General features: G+C 43.3%; 1 protein-coding gene across 2 annotated transcripts; it reads left to right on the forward strand.

Moving 5' to 3' along the window:
* Window positions 1-5,633: 5,633 nt before the first annotated feature.
* On the forward strand, window positions 5,634-15,635 carry CDK1 (cyclin dependent kinase 1). 2 transcript variants are annotated; one of them, XM_033004302.2, is made up of 8 exons: window positions 5,634-5,735; window positions 6,719-6,769; window positions 8,208-8,364; window positions 9,450-9,573; window positions 11,058-11,228; window positions 11,791-11,954; window positions 12,080-12,221; window positions 15,288-15,635. In XM_033004302.2, the coding sequence occupies exons 2-8, from the start codon at window positions 6,733-6,735 to the stop codon at window positions 15,399-15,401; spliced, it is 909 nt and encodes a 302-aa protein (XP_032860193.1). In that variant the 5' UTR covers window positions 5,634-5,735; window positions 6,719-6,732; the 3' UTR covers window positions 15,402-15,635. The 2 variants fall into 2 exon arrangements, with proteins under 2 accessions (XP_032860193.1, XP_032860194.1); XM_033004303.2 differs by lacking the exon at window positions 5,634-5,735 and adding an exon at window positions 6,265-6,446.
* Window positions 15,636-19,788: the final 4,153 nt, after the last annotated feature.

The following is a 19,788-nucleotide window of genomic DNA, read 5'->3' on the forward strand; positions in this document are numbered from 1 at the left end:
AAATTCAATGACGTGTATATGTAAATCCAGAGTCCATTTCCACAGGCTTACATACCTCATTTGTCTCATGCATAGCCTCACCTGGAAGAGTATACCTCCTTGTTTTGGCAGCTGGAATAATACCTCGAGGGAAGGAAAAAGTTAACTTCCCTTACTTCAGGAGCGGTTTCAGGCCAGACTCCCCCCACAGAGGTTCGGAATTTAAATGTGCTATTGCAGTGCATTTGATCTGATAGAGCACAGTAGCAGGTGGTTGTCGAAAGATGAAAAAGGATAAACAGATAAGGAGCACAGAGAAAACCTGAGGTAGTTGGAAAAAAAAAAAAAAAAAGTATTATTGGTTGAAATGAAACAGCTGTACTGGCAAAAAGATTTTTAGCTAGAATAATCATCTCCACCTGAGGAAGGTGGCTAATGGAGTTATATTGCTATGGCTATAGTGATAGGGCTTTACATTTGGACAAAGCCCAACGGAATGGGGCTTGAGATTGCCTTGTTCAGCTGGGGGGCTCTGCTAACCACCCCTCCGCAGTTACCCCAAAACCAGCCCTCTCCAGCCCTGGGGGGCTGCTGGCCTCCAGCAGGGTCTGGGAGCCAAACTCCAAACGCTACTCTGGATACACAGCTCCTGCTGTTATACATCCAAACAGCAATTTAAAAGCAGTTTATTGGGTTCTGCTATTTTTCTCCTTGGCTTGTCAGCCACGTGACATGCAAAAACTAAAATCAGGAAGCAGCCACCTTTTCCTAAGGTTGGTTTTACGTGGGTCAGGAGTGAAAGCTTTGCCCAGCTGAAGTTAATGGGAGTTTTGCCAATAACTTCAGTGGAGCCTGGCTTTTTGCCCAGATGATCTAGAGAAACAAAAGGTGCCTTTTTTTTTTTTTTTTTTTCTTCCCCCACCTGTCTTGGTACATATGCCCTGTTCACCTTTCTCATTCAATTACAATTATTAAAGTAAAACCCAGGTTAGGTGTTTACCGGTATTTCTCTAGAGCTTTGTGTGTAATCAGCTGTGTGTCCCACGATAGAGGAAGAGCTCCAGTGACAGAGAAGCATTCCCTACTGTGGGATGGGAGTTCTGCAAGGCCAGAGCTGACGGAAGGTTTCAGACTTTACATCTAGGGATCGCACAGCTTTCACCCCAATGTGCTCGCGGGGGGGCTCTGCGCACCCCTCTGCTCCCTCCCACAAGCTCCCTGTGTGCCCCGCTCCTCTCCCTGTGCTGCTGCAGGGTTCATGGTAAAGCTTCCCCCGATCTCAAATTCAGCCAGGGTCTGCTGCAGGAAGATACAAGGCCCTGAATAACCATCACGCTGACATTTCCTTCTATCTACGATTTCATTATTTGAAATGAAGGGATAGTTTATGATATTTTCATTACTGCGATCATATCAATGTTTGGGGTTTTTAGGTAAAGTGGTTTAGTGCATGCTATATGCTATGCTACAAAAAATGATACTTAAAAATAATTTGAACCTAAATGCAAGTACTTTAAATGTATTTTAAATATTTATATTCATGATTTCATAAGACAGTGACAATTCAATTCTTTTTTTCTTAGTAGCTTCCATCCTTTTGTTTTATTTTCAAACAGTTCTTGGGAGCACTTTGCTTTCTGGCATCCAGTCAAAATGCTGATACAGGGTAAGAGCAGCAGAGGAGTTCTCCGTGTTTCTTGATCGTGGGAACTGTCCTGCATAACAAGAGGCATTTAAGAGGTTAAATGCATCACCTGAGCTATGCATTAAAGAGATATCATCCCTCTAATATTACCTTGCTTTCCTAAATGCTACTAAGTCTCTCTTGCTGTACTTTTGCATTGTCATACTAACAAAATAATCTTTTGTTTTTAATAAATGTTAAAAGAAGCCAGTCAATGTTTGTATTTATCTGCTTCTGGGTACAGTTAACACAATCAATTTTAGATATGCTCATTGGTATTCACAAAGCAGTTGACCTTTTTTAATCACGTAATTATGTAAAGACAGAAAACACGTTCTCTCTTCCTTACAGTGATGTTATTGCTGAGAAGAACATGATTAATATACAAAAGACAAGACGATATTGACTCTTGCAGCTGCTCTCTACTCGGCATAGAAGGAGCTGTTCAGAGTATTACACTGGGTTCTTAGCCACGAATGCAACTGTAATACTGTAATCCAAGCTTGGCATTGTAGGTCTGATCCTATATGCCCTGCACAAATAGCATTGCCGTTCAAGCAAGTGGAAGTTTTGGATGCTGAAGAGGTTTTAACTTATGTGCCCTTTGCTCATTTATATAATGGTAATTCATATCATATTGTTAAGGTAGACCTACATTCCTTTGCTGTTTGCCTTTGAGTTTTCCCTCTGTTTTGCACTTGGATCCTTGTTTTGCTGTAAAGGGGAGCAGCGGTCCTAGGGAGTCCCACATCTCTCCATCTCTGTCCATCTGCGGCTCAGTTGCAGCAGTGAGCCCACTGACTATTCCTTCCAGCAGAACAGTAAATCCCTTCACACGCAAAAGTCAATAGTTGTATCACTCATCTCAAGCAGTATCATTAGCTACTGCCACATCTAAAGCAATGATCAACCCGAGATAAGCACTGTCCAGTCAGAAAGGAGACATGCTTCATATCCTAAGAATACACAGGCAACAGTGAGAGGGAGGAAAATGCTAGGTAAACAGGACTGTCAGACTGATATTTGACAAATTAATGCCACGACGGGTCTATCCTTACACATACTCTGCTTTATAAGCAAGCCAGCTAGAGCTTACTGTTATACAGAGAAGGATGGAGAAAGCGAGCACATTGAGTGTGAGCATGGAGCTCTGTTGGTGTACGCACAGTTACCCCGTGCTGTGAAGTGACAGGGACAAGCTGAAATTGCCATAAGCTGCTTTCGGTCAACACCCTCTGCCATGGCCACTGAGCGCTCTCAGCACGCCCTAAGGGCAAAACAACCTCTGCTGTTCTCGAAGGAAACCACTGCACACCACGGCATTCCCCCTTGCTATAAGGAGTTTGTACACAGCTGCTAGTCCACCGAACACTGAGACCGCAGCAAAATAATCTCCCTGAGTTGCTTACCTGAGATTAAGCCAGCACAATATGTGCACTGAGGCAGCATCACAAGAGCAGACGGGAAGGCAGGGGCAGTTATGTTGGGTTTCGAGCGCCATGGCAATCGGGCGGATCTCAAAGCCATCCACCTCCTAGGGTTTTTCTGAGGTAGCAGAAGAGGCTAAACTTGTCATCTCAGGCACCAGTCGAGGGGACCACCGCCTCGCACAGGTCACAGCATTGTATGGCGCTGGCTGGTTGAGCAGTCTCCTGGCACATGAAACAGAAGTAAGGCTACCAGGCTCCTGGGTAGGAGATAGCTGTCCTCCTCTGACCAGCTTTCCTTCTGGTGCCTCCTGGTCTTTACCACTCAAAACTCATGAGCCAGTGGGATATACAGGAAAAAGACGTAGTCTCAAAGAATTTGAAAATGCAGTGAGCACTCTGAGAACGAACGGTTAGGGTCTAACAGAAATGACTGTACGAGCACAACTAGGAAATATTTATGTATATTTAAGATAAAGCTGGCTTAAACTGGAAAAAAAAAATAGAAAATGTTGCTTTTAAGAAAATTCAGATCAGTGTATTCAGTACTTTCAGACACAGTATATTTTATGTATAAATATAATCTGTATATATTTTAATATAATTTAATTTATGGTATTAAATATTCATGATACTGCTATCCTCTCCTTCCTTCCCTCCCTTCCCCTCTCCCCCCCCAGTTAATTAAGGTTATCATATGTCTGGGATTTCCCAGACATGTTTTCTTTTTATCTGAAGAAGGTGCACTTTGGCCACCTTCCTAAGGTCTCTGGACAAGGATTACTGCAGCAGAGTCAGCAGCAGTAGCTCTGGCCCTGTGCTGGCTGTAGAAAGCAACCCGGGGCAGGGCTGGGGGGAGCTGTGGGGCACTGCAAAGCCTGAGGGTGCTGCTGGTGCAGAGTCAGGCCCGAGGGCCGTGTCACACACACTTTGTCTGAGCTGTGCATCACTGAGCCTGGGCTGCCCTGGCTGTGTTGGGCGTCACACTCCTAGGGAAGAGTTTCTCTGTGGCTGTGCAGGACAGGGAATGTCAGAATATTTTCCTAAGAACTGCACAAGATGTGAGGCCGTATTTCCATCTGGGATTTCCCAGAGATACAAAAGCCTTGTTCTAGGCTGGTAAATCTCCAGCAACTGCTGGGAATGCACAATTCAAGGTAAATAGAAACCTGAGAGCATGCGCATTGTATGCTGCAAAAATTCCCCAGGAGGGAGGGGAAAGCAGAGGATTTTTACCCCTGAAACGTGTGGGCGGGAAGGAGCTGGGTGAGCTGCCTCTCGCCTCTGCCATGGGCTAGGGAAGAGAAGAAGAAAGTACACTACAAACAGTCCTGCCTGCTGAAATCACCCACCCGAAGAAATGTTTTTAGGGGAGAAGCTGTATGTTTTTGTATACAGCAGCCTGCCCTGCTTACATTGAAGAGGAGCAGCAACGTCATCCTTCAAGGATGTTGTAAACCAGTGCAGTGAAATAATTAAGAAACGCACTTACTTCAACAATGTGGAGTGGTGCTTGCACCTCACTGCTGCAGGGACTGTAGGTTTCCACAGGAGCGTGTTGGCCCAGGATTGTGGGTCCCGGTGAGAAACGGGTGCCAGGGTGGGTCAGCAGCATCACAGAATCCACAGTGAAACTATCCTGTGGGGGAAAGACCCATAAAACTAGAAACACATTTGCTTGGTAAATCTATTTAGCATTGAAGTTTCTAAGTAACATAGTTTTGCAATGTTTGGAATAGTATTTTCTCAGGCTTTTTTTTTTTTTTTTTTTTTTAAACACAAGGGCTACTCCATCCTGGGTACTTGTTGGAGTGAGGTTGCAACCACCAGAGCACTCCCTGAGCAAAGCGCGCAGGTGCCTCTATTTACATCTCCGACCCTTCTTTCGGAAACCATGATAGCATAGGGACTAATTGTTCTTAACCTGGGAGCAGTGATACAGAGCTTTGATTCTCCTACAGACCTATGTCCCAGCTTCTGGGGAATTAAGTTACCCGATGACCTTTTATTAATGTGCGTACTTTAAAACCAGCTTCAAGAGTCACAGCAGTACTTCACAGATCAGCACCTCTGCCGCCAGAAGTAATTAATTTATGCTTTGGCCATCTGCAGCACCGAAATCTAACAGATCTGTCTGATTAGAAGCAGCAGCCGCAGCCACAAGCCCAGCTCGATCCAAACATGGTTATATTCCCCATATCACGCAAGCAGGCTAACGTGTTATTTAAGCAGCGACCAGTTCACCCCTTAGAGCCGTCCCAGCGCAGCCCATTACACGAGTGCCCTCGCACCCCGACATTTGGGCAAAAATGCTTTAGACTATCGGAAACCACCCGCCCGCGCCGCCAGTCCTGCCTCCCCCCCCACACCGGCCGCCAACCAAGCGGACGCCCGCTGCGTCAACTCAGCTTGCCGCGCCCGGCCGCGCCGGTTCTACCGAAGAAGCAAGCAGCCGCCTTTCGGCCGGGCTTTGGCGCCGCCGTATCGGGGCGCTGCTGATTGGCCGCTTTGAATCATCCCGGCGCGGCGCCATTGGCGGAGCGCGGCGGCGCGCGGCTAGTTCGAATGCGCTGTGCCCGCCCCCCCGTTCCCCCTCCGTCAGCCCCGGGGTGTCCTTGCAGCGGGGAGCGGCGGCGGCTCTGCAGGTGAGGGGAACCGGGGGGGCGGTGGTGGTGGGGAGCGCTGTGGGGAACGCCACACCGGGGGGATTCCAGCCCGGGTGGGCCAGCGCTGGCCCCGCGGTGGGGCTGGGGAGCCGCTTGTCGGCGGCCGTTGGTGCGCGCGGCCGCGCAACGGCTGCGGGAGGGGCGGGCGAGGGCGGTGGTGGGGGTCGGTCGTTTTCTCCTCAGCCCAGGCTGAGCCCGCCCGGCCCGGCAGCGGGGTCGGTGCTCTTCCCCCGGTGCCGCGCTGAGCCCCTCGCTGTGACAGCGGGGCGGGAGCCGGGCCCGCACCCGAAACGCGCTCCGGGGAGCTCGGCGGCGCGGTCAGCGGGCGAGGGGCGAGCGGTCGCTGCCCTTCCCCCCTCGCACGGCGGCTGCCTGAGCTCGGGAAACACCCCCCCCCCCCCCGGGGCTGTCGGCAGCTGCGCGCTCCCTCGTTACCTCCTACCGCGTCCGACCCCGGCGTTAAAGCTCAGCCGAGGCGGACGGGAGCAGCGCGGAGCGGGTGAGCCGTCCGGCCCTCCGGGCGGTAGTGCCTCCTCGCGCCTGGCACCCTAGCTGAGCTTTGCAGCTCGCAAGGTTGTACTTCTCAAGCGATACGCAGCTGGTGTTCCCTTCTGTTGCTACCGCCAAACCCTGTGATTTTTAGATAGTAGGGTCCCTGCTAATGAGTAACTACATAAAAGTAATGAGTAGGTGCGTAGTTGTTTGGAGGAGCTTTTTTAACAAACGCATCTTTTTCCTTGGAGTTAATGCCCACCCATGCTTTGGGATGGAGTTTTTTCTAGTTGGAACGCTGAATAAAACCCTGTATTTCTGTTGAGGAGAGTTGTGAGTGTTCCATGTTACATCCTAATTACAGAAGACAAAACTAGCTTCTGAAGACCTGGCATAGTTTCAGTGACTTATCTGCCTTCAGGACAACAGCTGTTCACCCTCACGTTTTTTTTTTTTCCTGTTCGTTTCAGAGATAACCACAGCAATGGAAGATTACACAAAAATAGAGAAGATCGGGGAAGGTAAGTATGGAGAACTGAGCGCTTTGCAATGCTCCACTGTTTGAGTTCTCAGGTGCTGCAGAAGCTCTGTGCACTCTGGCTACTAGAGGAACTGCAAACATTCAACTAACTGGCTAAATAAGCCTGTGGTTTACTGCAGTAATTATCTCTATGTAGAAGTTTTCAGACTGCCCTTCTTTTGAAGATGGCATGGTCTATTTGAAACAATTGATCAGGGTAAAGAGCGTCTGCCTTCATATCAATGGCTAATGGTGTGATTTGCCTCCAAGAAGGAAAGAAAATGTGGTCTGAGGCCTGAAACCAGCTTTTCAATTTAGGAAGCTCCTCCATTCCTTTGTGTTTGAACTTGTTTACTAGTTGCTCCTGAAGTTGTACTGCATGGTATGCTTATTTTGCTCAGACCTGGTGGTAGGGAGTAGTGCTTTGTGGATAGTTCTGCTCAGCTTATATCTAGGTAAGGGAAAGAGCAGATTGTAAACCTCTCTGGAGAAGTGAATTTTAGCAATTAACTTACTGTAAGGCACTAAGACGACTGCTTCAGTGCAGATGTTGGTCACAACCTGCCTTTCACTGGAAATCCAGCCTATGTTAAATGTAGAAGTCAGCATGTTTTCTAATGCTTTAGCCTTACGTAGACCTGAGAATTTGCAGTATGTTACTCTAAGGCAGCACTCTCTAAGGTAACTGCAAAATGTGTGGGCCTGAATCTTACAACAAAACTTTGTAACTGAAGCCTTGAGCATGACTCTTCCTGAAACTATTTTGAGCTTAATCTGAGGGAGTAATGCTTCAAGAAGAGTGAAAAGAGAACACTTAAATTGTCTTAGTTTGTTGAGGCTTCTGCTGTGAATGCTGAATGATTAAAATAGATTATTGATTTGAAATTTACTCCTGGTTCCAATTTTAGCTTCTGCTGGGACCTACAGCACTACCTTCTCTCCTGCACTGAGGATTGTGCTAGAGGTGTTTGTATAGATCTGACCAAGGGATGGATAGATCTGATTACAGAGGGAGAGCTACTTTTTTTTTTTTTGCAGCTAAACCTTTAACACTTTGATATGATGTATCAATGGCAAAATCATAACCCCTTGGGGATGAAGAGGTATAGTGATCTTGCCTGAAAATTAATCAACCAGAAACTCGAATAGTATCTGATCTTACAACTACATGTTCCAAATAGCCGGGTTTCGCACTTCAGCTACTAAGTACCCTGTCCTAACAACTGATACTATTTAGGGGTGGCATGCTTCAAACAAACAAAACTATTGCATGGTTAAACTGCCAAAACTAAGTAGTATTTCATAATCAAGCCAAAAACCTAAACAAAAAATACCTGATTGCAAGGACTCTTGCCTATGTTAGCAGTTCTTATTTGCAATGAATTACCTGTACCTGAAGCTGGTATTTCCTATATGCGTTTTACTGTCTTTTTGTTCAGGTACCTATGGTGTTGTGTATAAAGGTCGACACAAAATCACAGGCCAAGTGGTTGCAATGAAGAAAATACGTCTAGAAAGTGAGGAGGAAGGTGTTCCAAGTACTGCTATCCGAGAAATTTCTTTATTAAAAGAGCTGCATCATCCCAATATAGTCTGGTATGCATATACTGGTATTTAGCTAAACTCTTTGAAGTCTAGGTCCCTTCAGATAAGAAATTTTTCCATCATTCTAGTGAGGTGAGAGCTACTCAATACAGTGTCTGCTTTGCAGCAAATAGCTATAGTCCTAAATCCTGTATTTATGCCAGTTTTCCAGTTAAGATTCATGGTGCTTCTCATTCTAGGAATTGAACAAATTTTTGTTGATTTCATAATTTATGTAAATTATCTTCCGAGTCGTTATTGTCAGAATGGAGACATCATACCTCATGAAAGCTGGTTGAAGCTGTTACTTTAGTCAGGCTCAGAATTTCATTTGCCACCTTGGAATAGATCATTTGACTTTAGTGTTCTTGCATGAGCCTGTGTCATCAATCACTTCCTTGCTGTTTTGTAGCAGAGATTTACACGTTGCGTTATGACGCTGTCATAGCTGGCACATCTGAGGTATGAGTGAAACTTCCATCGGTGACTACATGACATGTAGAATTGATTGCAGCTATTGCCTTCCCCACAAAATATTTACTTGCTCTTTGATGCCGCAAAATACTTTTTCTTATGTGCCTTGAACTGGCCAGGTTGCAGCAGTGGAGCGTCTCAATGTATGTGTGCTTGGGTTTAGAAACCCTTATAATCTATTAAGGATGAAGGAGATACTTGAAAATCTGTGCGAATCTAGCGCTGTTGACTAGGTCCCTGTTATAATTCCTTAAACCTTCCTAGTAATTCAGGCTCTGCTGTAATAAGCCAGCTTCAAACAGAAGCTAGGCACCAACACCCACAGTCTCTTTTGAAAGGCAACAATATTTTTTCCTCAAACTTCCTCTGTCTGATTCTAGGCACGAGGGAACACAAGTTTAAGAAGGGGCATATAGGTTTTTATCTGACACTATTTCAGATAGATTCGATTTTCTACATGATAGTATAACTCACAAAGTCTGTTAATCTTTGAAGACTGAAAGCTTTTTAAGACTTTCATAATAGGAATGTGGATATGCCAGCTTCTATCCCTGTTGAGAGGGGAAATGTGACAGTGAGTCTGTCCATTTTGCAATGGAGTTGACTGTATATTCAACTTTTAGTCTTCAGGATGTTCTTATGCAGGATTCAAGACTGTACCTCGTCTTTGAATTCCTTTCCATGGATCTCAAGAAATACTTGGATACTATTCCATCTGGCGAATATATGGATCGTTCACGTGTTAAGGTAACCAGGACAATTTCTTAACGTAAGAGAGAAATTAATCTAAAGATGACCTACAAGGCTATAAACAGCTCTTATTTTCAGTATAATTAACTCATTGAAATGAGAGGTTAAAGCAGCAGCTCTGGATAAGATGAATGCAAGTTTTGCTCTCATATGTCACTTCAAATTCTTCTAAATACTGAAATTAAACTGCCTTAAACTAAGCTTAAGTAACGAATTCATTTTGTGTAGCTTTATAGAACCATAGAATCATTTGGGTTGGAAGGGAGCTTAAAGATCACCCAGTCCCACTCCCCTCCCATGGGCAGGGACCCCTTCCCCCAGCCCAGGGTGCTCCCAGCCCCGTCCAACCTGGCCTTGAACCCTTCCAGGGAGGGGGCAGCCACAGCTTCTCAGCACCCTGGGCCAGAGCCTCACCACTCTCACAGGGAAGAATTTCTTCCTTACATCTAATCTAAATCTGCCCTCTTTCAGTTTGAAACTGTTACCCCTCATCCTACCGCTTCACCCGCTGATCAAGAGTCCCTCCCCACAATTCCTGTCCCCCCTTTAAGCACTGGGAGGCTGCTCGAAGGTCTCCCCGGAGCCTTCTCTTCTCCAGGCTGAACCCCCCCAACTCTCTCAGCCCGGCCTCCCAGGGGAGCTGCTCCAGCCCCCCCAGCATCTTTGTGGCCTCCTCTGGCCCCGCTCGAGCAGCTCCGTGTCCTTCTGCTGGTGGGGCCCCCGAGCTGGCCCCAGCACTGCAGGGGGGTCTCCCCAGAGCAGAGCAGAGGGGGAGAATCCCCTCCCTGGCCCTGCTGCCCCCCCTGCTCTGGCTGCAGCCCAGGGCACGGGTGGGTTCTGGGCTGCGAGCACACGGTGCTGCCTCACGGGCAGTTTTCCCCCACCAACCCCCCCAGCCCCTCTCCTTGGGGCTGCTCTCCAGCCGCTCCTCGAGGGCCCAGCCTGGGTTTGTGCTGGGGATTGCCCCGACCCACGGGCAGGACCTTGCCCTTGGCCTTGTTGAACTCCGTGAGGTTTGCCCGGGCCCCCCTCTCCAGCTTGTCCAGGTCCCTCTGGATGGCATCCCTGCCCTCCAGCGTGTCACCCACCACACAGCTCGGGGCCGTTGGTGACCTTGCTGAGGGTGCACTCCCTCCCACTGTCCGTGTCACCAGCAAAGATGTTAAACAGTGCTGGTCCCAACACCGACCCCTGAGGAACGCCGTTTGTCGTTGACCGCATCTCTCTGAGTGTGACCATCCAGCTAATTCCTTACCCACTGAGTGGTCCATCCATCAGATCCATGTCTCTCCAGTTTAGAGACAAGGATGTTGTGTGGGGCAGTATTTTAAGATTGATATTAACTCAATATCTGCTGTGCTTTGGATCTCCATTTGCTTCTACTTTGGGGAGAGCTGATGTAAGGGAGCAGCTTTATGTTGCAGAGTACTAACTTGTATTAAAGGCTACTTTTTTTTTTCCTCCCACTTCATCCTTTCTAGAGTTACTTGTATCAAATCTTGCAAGGTATTGTCTTCTGCCATTCAAGAAGAGTTCTGCACAGAGACTTAAAACCTCAGAATCTCTTAATAGATGACAAGGGAGTGATTAAACTGGCGGACTTCGGATTGGCACGAGCCTTTGGAATTCCAGTGCGGGTATACACTCATGAAGTGAGTTGGAACATCCTCTTTGTGATTTGGACAACGCTTCCTAGGTTCCTGATAATAACTGAATATGAAACATCTAAAAAAGAATCACAGTTTTTGAAGTCATAACTATCAAGAAGTTATATTTTAGTTTTGTTTTATTCAGTGGTTTTCCATCTCCCTGACTGATTTTTACTCCAAGGTTCCAAACCATCTTATGAATCCCATTATTACCTTGACACTGAATCAGATGGGCTGGAACTCGTTGCTCACTTTCATAAGGGCATCTTTGCTTCATAGAGTGCTTTGGTTTGAGGATTTTAGTGGCTAAGTGCTAAAGGCTTCCTGCTCTTTGGGAAGTAGCGTAGGCAACGGCTTTGCTTGCAGTTGAAACTACTGCAGTGGAGTTTGTCTATAAAAAAAGTTTGAAACTAATATTTTTCACTAAAACTTCTAGCACTGGCTATTGTTTTAACAAAAAAAAACCCCACCTGTGAATGCTGCTTAATAATGAATGAGCCATTGTGCTTGCAGTCAATTAGAGGACATGATTCTATAAATGTATGAAAATTTCTTTGTTCAATAGGTAGTGACACTGTGGTACAGGTCTCCAGAGGTGTTGCTAGGATCTGCTCGTTACTCTACTCCAGTAGATATATGGAGCATAGGTACCATATTCGCCGAGCTGGCAACTAAAAAGCCGCTTTTCCATGGGGACTCGGAGATTGACCAGCTATTCAGAATCTTCAGGTATGTCAGGCTGAACCTTTCCTTTCTACTTGTGCAGCATTGTGCAAGTGCTGTGAGCTTATTAAAATCATGGTGCATACAGATTTCAGACTGGAGTGCTTAATATTTTGCTTATACTTGCATAGAGCTTTAGGGACCCCCAACAATGAGGTATGGCCTGACGTGGAATCCCTGCAGGACTATAAAAACACATTCCCCAAGTGGAAACCCAGCAGCCTTGGAACACATGTCAAAAACTTAGATGAAGATGGTCTCGATCTGCTGTCTGTAAGTGGTCTTTCTTAAACTGCTGATTAAGAGAATGAACAGGTTGTTTCAAATATGCTAGAACACATGAAGTTATACTAATTGGTCCTGGCTAGAATGAAGACATGGAGGTCTTCAAACTCAGCAGTAGTATGGGCTCTCATTCTTGTAGAACTTGTGTGACATTGACTCACTTTCACAAGAGATGAATAGACTACTTTTCATCTTATTAAGCAATTATGCCTCAGCTTATTTTATACTAATAAGTCAGGTTCAACTTGAAAATGAGGATGAGCTTTTACAAACAGGTTTAAGTCCAGGCACCTGACCACAAACTGGAGCTGTCGCCTTCCTGGTGACAGCACTGATTGTGATGTGGCTGTATGACTGCTCACCTAGTTGGAAATGTTTTTCTATGTGGATTAATCTGGGTGGGCTCATCTTGGTTAAGCTTTCATGGTGGTCTTAGCTGATTCTGTCATTGTTTATTCAGTTGAATTTATTGATCAGCTGTGAAACCAGGCATTTAGTTTAAGTCAGTCTAGTGTCTGTTTCAATTGCCTTTAACCTTTGAATTAAAGATTTTTGGCTGTGGTGGATTAACTTTTAATTTGTATTTTTTTTTTTATCTAGTGTGAGTTTATTTTAATTCTGTGCCCATGCAGTTGAACTATTCCACTAAGCTTTTATTTGACGAACTCTTCATTAGGCTTTTCCATTTAGTGCTCCTCTAGCTCATGTGCTGCCACTGTGAACTAATTCAGCTCGCATCTTAGGTGTGAGCCTAGATGCACCTAAGTATAACAATGTACCTTGGTGACATCCTTTGGCTCTCCTAAAGCTGCATTTAGCCAGTGCACACTTGCATATGGGGATGTGGGGTGGCTGCTTTACGTGTTGGAAGATAAGCTGAAACTTTAGAATGATCTTGGTCCAAGGGGAACCTTGTACAACAATCTGTGTAGCTGGCTCATGTTTTTAAGCAGTCACAAAGTAGTTTATTACCCATATTGGTATGGCTATGGCAAAATACTCTGAATGAAGCAGTGTTGCCCAAGAAGCTCAAATGACCACCATTTCGCACAATTGTTCTTTGTGAGAACAGAACCACAGTTCAGCCTGGCAACCTGAACAACATTTGTTAAGCAAGGTTGTGTTGGATAGCTCTCTGAACCTTGTAGAAGTATTGTTTTACAGAGATAACTGACTTATGGTGCGAATAATTCCTCTGTGTCCACTGACAGCATCATTATTAAATCAGTTTGAAGTAGCATTGTTACTGATTGTATTTACAAAGTAAAATCAATTGAACAGGCAAGTGAATCTGGTTGATAGTCATGTAACTGGCCTGCTAAGTACTCATCTGACCTTGTTGCTTCATTGTGTAAAACCAACATTTTGGGCTGCTGCTAAAAATGGGAAAAGAAATTACTAGTTCCTCAAATAGTGTTAACACAATGCTAATCTCAAAGCATATTAAATTCTGTAAAATTTTGTATAGTTTTGCCTTAAATTAATAAATGTTGGGAGTTTTAGCTTCTTATTAATGCCTGGTGACAGTGGCATGGCTGAATTCTTCAGCATCTGGAATCTATTTAAGTTTCCTATAGCACTTTTAAGCCTGAAGCAGTAATAAAACTTTAAAGGCAACAAAACTGAATATTTCATTCTAGAGCACAAGCTCAGATGTGTCACTGAAAACCTTAATTTCTCCTATAGACTATTGCGGATGGAAGTAGTATGTGAAATAGCTATCTTTGAAAATGGGCTACATAGTCTTGTTAAGACCAATTGCTTGAGTGAGGTTATAAACTTAAGATCTTCATAAGCTAAATGACTTATATGGTCAGCATTTCAAAGCACTTAATGTCTGTCATCAAAAGCTTTTGTCTATCAGACACTAAGTTCCAGGAAAAACTGTCCCAGACTGCTTTGCCCTTTTTTGAGTCAATTTTAAGAGAACCTTTGATATCAGTATAAGCTATATAGGATGCTGCTGTTCTGGCATATAGCTAATGGGAACCTGTCACAAGGTAAAATTGGACATGCAAGGTTAAATCCAGAGACAGTGTTGTATTTGGCAGGAGTTCAGAGAATATAAATGCAAATTCAGAGATTTAAATCAACTTGGAAGACTCGCTGTTGGATGAAGTCTGGAGAAAGTTAACTGTCAAGACTGAATACTGGGCAGAGTAATACTGGTTAAGCTTTTTTCTGGAAGACTAATTTGTTGGAATAGGGGAGAAGCAGCTGGTAGAATTCTGATTACTTGAATTGGAAATTACTTTCCTTTCTTAAGAAGAAATAAAAGCAAAAAGATTTTGTAGGGACTTTGCTAGGTTTAGGTCTAGTAGAAAACTGCTAAATTCTGCATTCCTTTATTCTTTTTGGCTTCTTGTTATATGATATAAACTGTAGATGTGTTTTTTTTTAAACTGCTAGCAAAACAAATCTCTTGCCTGTTCTAGAAAGTTTCGAAGGCTATTTTAACAGCTATAGCATCCCCTCTATTTGCTCTCATCAACTTTATTATTGAGGTCTTAAAACTTGAGTTTCTTTGCAATATGCTACTTCAATTTAAAACTGGGTTTCTTCGGTTCTACCTGCTTGTATACTTCCCTGTTTGGATTCTGAAACTGAGTGATCACTCTTGTATTTGAACTGTAAACAGCTGTACCAAGCTGAATAGAAGCAACCTAACATCAGTTTTTCCAGTCCTTGTAAGCATTTTGGGCTTTAGCAGTCTAAAGATTATTAATTTCCCTCAGCTGAGAAGCTGAGACTAATTATGATTGCCATCTGATGCCTGGTTCTGGATTTAGCTTAGTGCATATGGTACCCTGATCGAGGCGTGGGCTTGGTTATTGATTAGGAGGATAAATGTGTTCTTTCACTTTCTGAGATGTTATGCACCACTACTGACCTGTAGGTGGAAATAACCTCTCCTTCTATGAGAAACCATGGAGCATAGGGGGAGAAGTTGTCTATATGGTTGCCCCATTATTGCTATGGTTAAATATCTATCCATTTAACATGATTTTAATTCCCATTTCAGAAGGGAGTAAATGTGTTTCCTTTTTCTTCCAGAAAATGTTAATTTACGATCCTGCAAAAAGAATTTCTGGCAAAATGGCCTTGAACCATCCATATTTTAACGACTTGGACAAATCCACTCTTCCTGCTAATCTGATTAAGAAATAGACCTTTGGACTAAATCATCCAGAGTGAAATAATTGTCATTACTTTTATTATTAAGTTTGTCTGTAACTTGTATGTGTGTGTCTATGTTCTAAAATTGTGGCTGTGTTTTAGTTTGTTTTGGTTTAAGTGTTATGTAAATATTAACCTATTAGTTCTGAGTTCAATGCAAATATTGCTGCCATTAATGCAGTGAACTTTATATAAATAAAGCTTTAAAGCCAGTGAAGGACTGAACTTATTTCCACTCTATGTATGCTCCACAAAAGGACTCTGTTTTCTTGGAATGTGTTTGTAAGTTATCACTTGTCTAAAAAAAGCAGCTAACCTGAACTATTAAATTCCTCTTCCTGATATGCTAGGAAGATACGATAGGAAATTCCTTGGAAGTTTGAGTTGTTTCAGTATAATGTCAGTTAGAATTTTACTTGAGCACGGCAGTCAATGTGCCAAAGGACATATAAATCGAGATATTTTTGAACTCAAGAATTGCAGCTTACTACTTAAGCCAAGTAGATGGCCAAATTAATTTTAGGGTTTGAGAATTTACCTAGATGTTGGCATGTTAACTTGTGAATTGGCATAGTTTCAATTCCTGGAGCAGTTTAAGGTAGGATATCTTAAATTTTACATGGATGTGTAACTGCTTAACAGGGCCCCTTCCTATTGCTAACAGTAATAGAGCTCTCTTCTGATTCTTATTAAAGGTAGAGCCCCCTGGATTATGCTTCAATTTGAAAACTAGTCTGTCCCCAGGAGTAGTCAAGAGAATGTTGACTTAACACGACTGCTCGGAATTATAGACTGAGATGCTGTAGACTTTCCCGTGATTCAAGCAGGAGCCTTCTAAAGCTCCACAGCATTTAACTTTACAGGTGAGAGTACTGTAAAAAGTTAAACCAAAACTCAAAGGTATATACTAATAATTGACTGTATGTTAGATTTGCAATTGCTACCTCTACTCTTGGCTTTCAGATAGATCAATAGGAGCAGGATGCACCTCTGTCCTAAGTTTTATTGGATCTAAGCACTGTGGTGCTACTTCACTTGGTGGTTAGGAGCCAAAGCTTGCAGCAAAGTGTGGAATAGTAATGAAAGTATTTTAAGTTTATAAATCAGGCATGTGAAAGGAAAACAATGCACTCTTCATAAACTGAGGTTTGCAAGAGCCCTGTCCTACTGCTGCTGAAGATGCTTTGAAACAGAAGTAGTGGAGATGACATCCTGTCCCTCAGCTGCTTATTGTGTTGTCTATAGAGTAACTGAAAGTATTAGTGTTAGACCTAGTTTTTGTTAACAAGTAGCATTTTTAGATGTAAATACCAGTTGGGATGTTAGCATTGTTCTCTGCAGAGTGGTTCTTAATCTGTAGAAGCATCAAGATACTGCCGGCTTAATGGAATCATGTAGCAAAGGAGAGCCAAGGAGAGATTTTTCTGAAATAGTGTGTATAGAAAGTTACTTCTTAATTGAAGGCAGAGGGGAATTAGATTGCTATGGCTGACTCCTTTCTATTAACACCAGTGATAGGATGCAATTTCAAGAAAAAATTAAACTAGGGACTTAATTTATCTGCTTTTGAACGTTGTAACTTGACAGGAGCTTTACAGGCCAAGGGATTGGATGGCTGGTGCTAGGTGGTTGGTTACCTTAGTGTAGGAAAATGAGGAAAACCTGCTAGCATCTGTTCTGAAAATCAGAAGTTAATCTGTTTAAGCAAATACTGGGCACCTTAACATTTAGCTTGTCTCCTCATAATGGACAGACGAAGTTCTTTGTGTGGAGAAGAATTCAGATAGGCAAACTGAGATATTTTTGTTGCTTGCAGTACTGATAAAGCCCTATTTTTGTCATGTCAGTACTTGCGTCTGTCTCTGTTTCATGTGGTACAGTGAACTCCTTAGCTTATCTTAACTAAGATTTTAGTACTAAAATTTCTAAAGAAAGCTTGTTTAAGCTTCTTCAGACAATCATTTCCTACAAGTCTGCATTCTTTCTTGCTTACCCAGGCACTGTTATGACTGGTGGAATAACACAGCTAGCATTGTAGCTTTGAATGAACCATTGTAGTACTCCTAACAAATAGGACAGAGAAAGGTGTGTCCATCTGTGTCAGATAAGGTGGTGAATATCATACCCAAAGACATGACTCATTTTAATTGCACTCTATTTCCAAATGAAGCTAAGTTATCAATGATGCAAATAACTTGCCTTAAAGAAAAATACATCATCTACACTTTGTAACTGCCCTGCTGTCTAGACCTCGTATGTGGAAGGTTTGTGATGCTCAGTTTTGGCCATCTGAAGCTCCATTGTACACTGGTGAAAACTTGTGCCTTGTACTTTTGGGATTTTACCTCACTGTGGGTAATAATTGGCAGCCCTATTTATTGATAGCGCTTTGGCTGTGTATTGTGAGAACTGAATTGCTATAGTACAACATTTGTCCTTCAGTTGAGGACATAATAGTGCTTGGCAGGATTTCACTGGTTCTTAATTTTTATTAGGATGTCCAGACAATTGGATCGTACTAAACAGTTGGATATAGGCCCACCAGGCAAGAGCTAGTATATTTTTCATAGCTGCAGATGGAGAATGATTAGCTGGAAATAGAAAACATTGTACCTTTTCTGAAGTTACTAGAAGTTAATGTAGTAAGTGTGTTTTTCCCTGTCCCCACTCTAAGTGTAGTAGATTAAGTAAAAAGTTACTTAGTAATTAAATGACTGTTTTGCTAGTAAATAATGTAACTGTTGAATTTAAAGTTACCTTTATGGGCTTCTATAGCCATCCTCTCTAAAGGCTCCACAAGTTTGCAATATCTTTCTTGTGAATGTTCTAAGAACTGGGAGTGAAATTACTTTATTTCAACCAAGAGCAAAATTATTTTAAACAAAATTCCAGAATGTGGCATCAGTATTACCTTTGGTGCTATGGCTGCTGCTCAGTAAGCATGTTTTCTACTAGAGCACAGGCAAACCCCAGCAGGGAATAACCTTGCTGTTTTACTTAACTTGCTTGTCTTCCATCCCATTAAAAAGTAGTGCAGATGAAGTTCAGTGTATATAAGAACAGGCTTTTACATAGGATCAAATTAGGGTTTTGGTGGTGTTTTTTTAAAGTTTTCAAGTGCTAGCTAGCTTTGTTCTTTTCAAAATAGCCAACCTCCTACTAGATACTTGTAGACTGAGCTCAGCTGCTTTTATTTTACTCAGACATCATTCATTTTAGGGAGAATATGTTATTACCATCTGCTGCTTTTAAAATAAGTGGCTCTTAAAAATAGAGATCTTACAGGGAACAAAGAAAAGAGAAAGAACTTTACTTTCCAAATCCTTGAAGGGTGAATACTGCAAAAGTTGGTATAAAAATGAACCTGTACCTCTTCACGTGCTGGTGCAGATGTCAGGGTCAGCGGTGGTCCTTCCTGGGACAGTACGTCTAGCAATGCCTTTGTGCTGCAGTGTTCAATGAATCCAGTTTAATTCAAACAGGTACAGCAGGGTTAGATGATAGGCATGCTCTGCTGCAGACTTAACCCGTTCCAAACAAAGTTTCATTTACAATCTGTTCTCTTCTAGTGACTTATCCTCTTGTGGGTGTTTTCCTATCATTGGCTATGTGTCTTTACAGCACCTGGAGATGGAACAATGTCAGCAGATAACTTTTCCTGAAATTGCTGCTATCAAATGTGCAGAATTCCTCTCTTTGTGCATTTCCCTTTTAATCCAGATTCTTTCTCATTTGGCAACACCTAGAAATTTGATCATAACTGGTATCTCTTTCTTGCTTATTTTCATGTCTTAAATATTTTCCCCTGTCATACATCAGCCACTCCTAGAGTCATGTTGGGTTTTGAAAGTGTAAATGTCTCTCATCTTCTCAGAGGCTCTCATTCTTAAACCCTATTGGCTGTGTGTGCTGTTACAAATCATACTGTTTGCCCAGTATTTCCTAGGGTAGGAAATGCCAGAAGTTTCATGAATGAGAAAACAACGTTTCCGGTAAAGGCAAGTCCAAGAAGACTGATACCCAGCACTTCCCACCCATAGGTTGGAACGCTCTGCATTAGCATGTGCCATCTTAGAGTAGTCAGGGCTGGGGCAGAGAGAGGTCTAGTGGTTTGTCTGGAGGAGAAAAAAAATGTTAGCTCTTAAGTCTGGTAGTTCAACACAGTGGTGTTTTGTGGGTTTCATCTTTTTCTTGTGAGGAGAGGCAGGAAGAGTTCTTGAGGGGATCTGAAGGAGGAACTGTTATTAATGAGAAAAAAAAGGGATCTTTATAAGCAGGTGGGAGGCTGCTCAGAGCACAGGACAAAAGAAATGCGGGCACCAGAAAGAATGCAAGAAAGAAAGGGTGATCTGAAGGCAATGAATAGGGTGAAATACAG

Source organism: Tyto alba, unplaced genomic scaffold, assembly GCF_018691265.1.
Source record: "Tyto alba isolate M040663 unplaced genomic scaffold, T.alba_DEE_v4.0 Super-Scaffold_1, whole genome shotgun sequence".
Classification (NCBI taxonomy): Eukaryota; Metazoa; Chordata; class Aves; order Strigiformes; family Tytonidae; genus Tyto; species Tyto alba.

Excerpts from the sequence above, each read along its gene's own strand:
- CDK1 (XM_033004302.2), top strand. The coding sequence starts at position 6,733 with ATGGAAGATTACACAAAAATAGAGAAGATCGGGGAAG. Across the intron at positions 6,770-8,207 it reads AATAGAGAAGATCGGGGAAG|GTACCTATGGTGTTGTGTAT; the intron begins GTAAGTATGGAG and ends CTTTTTGTTCAG. Across the intron at positions 9,574-11,057 it reads TGGATCGTTCACGTGTTAAG|AGTTACTTGTATCAAATCTT; the intron begins GTAACCAGGACA and ends CATCCTTTCTAG.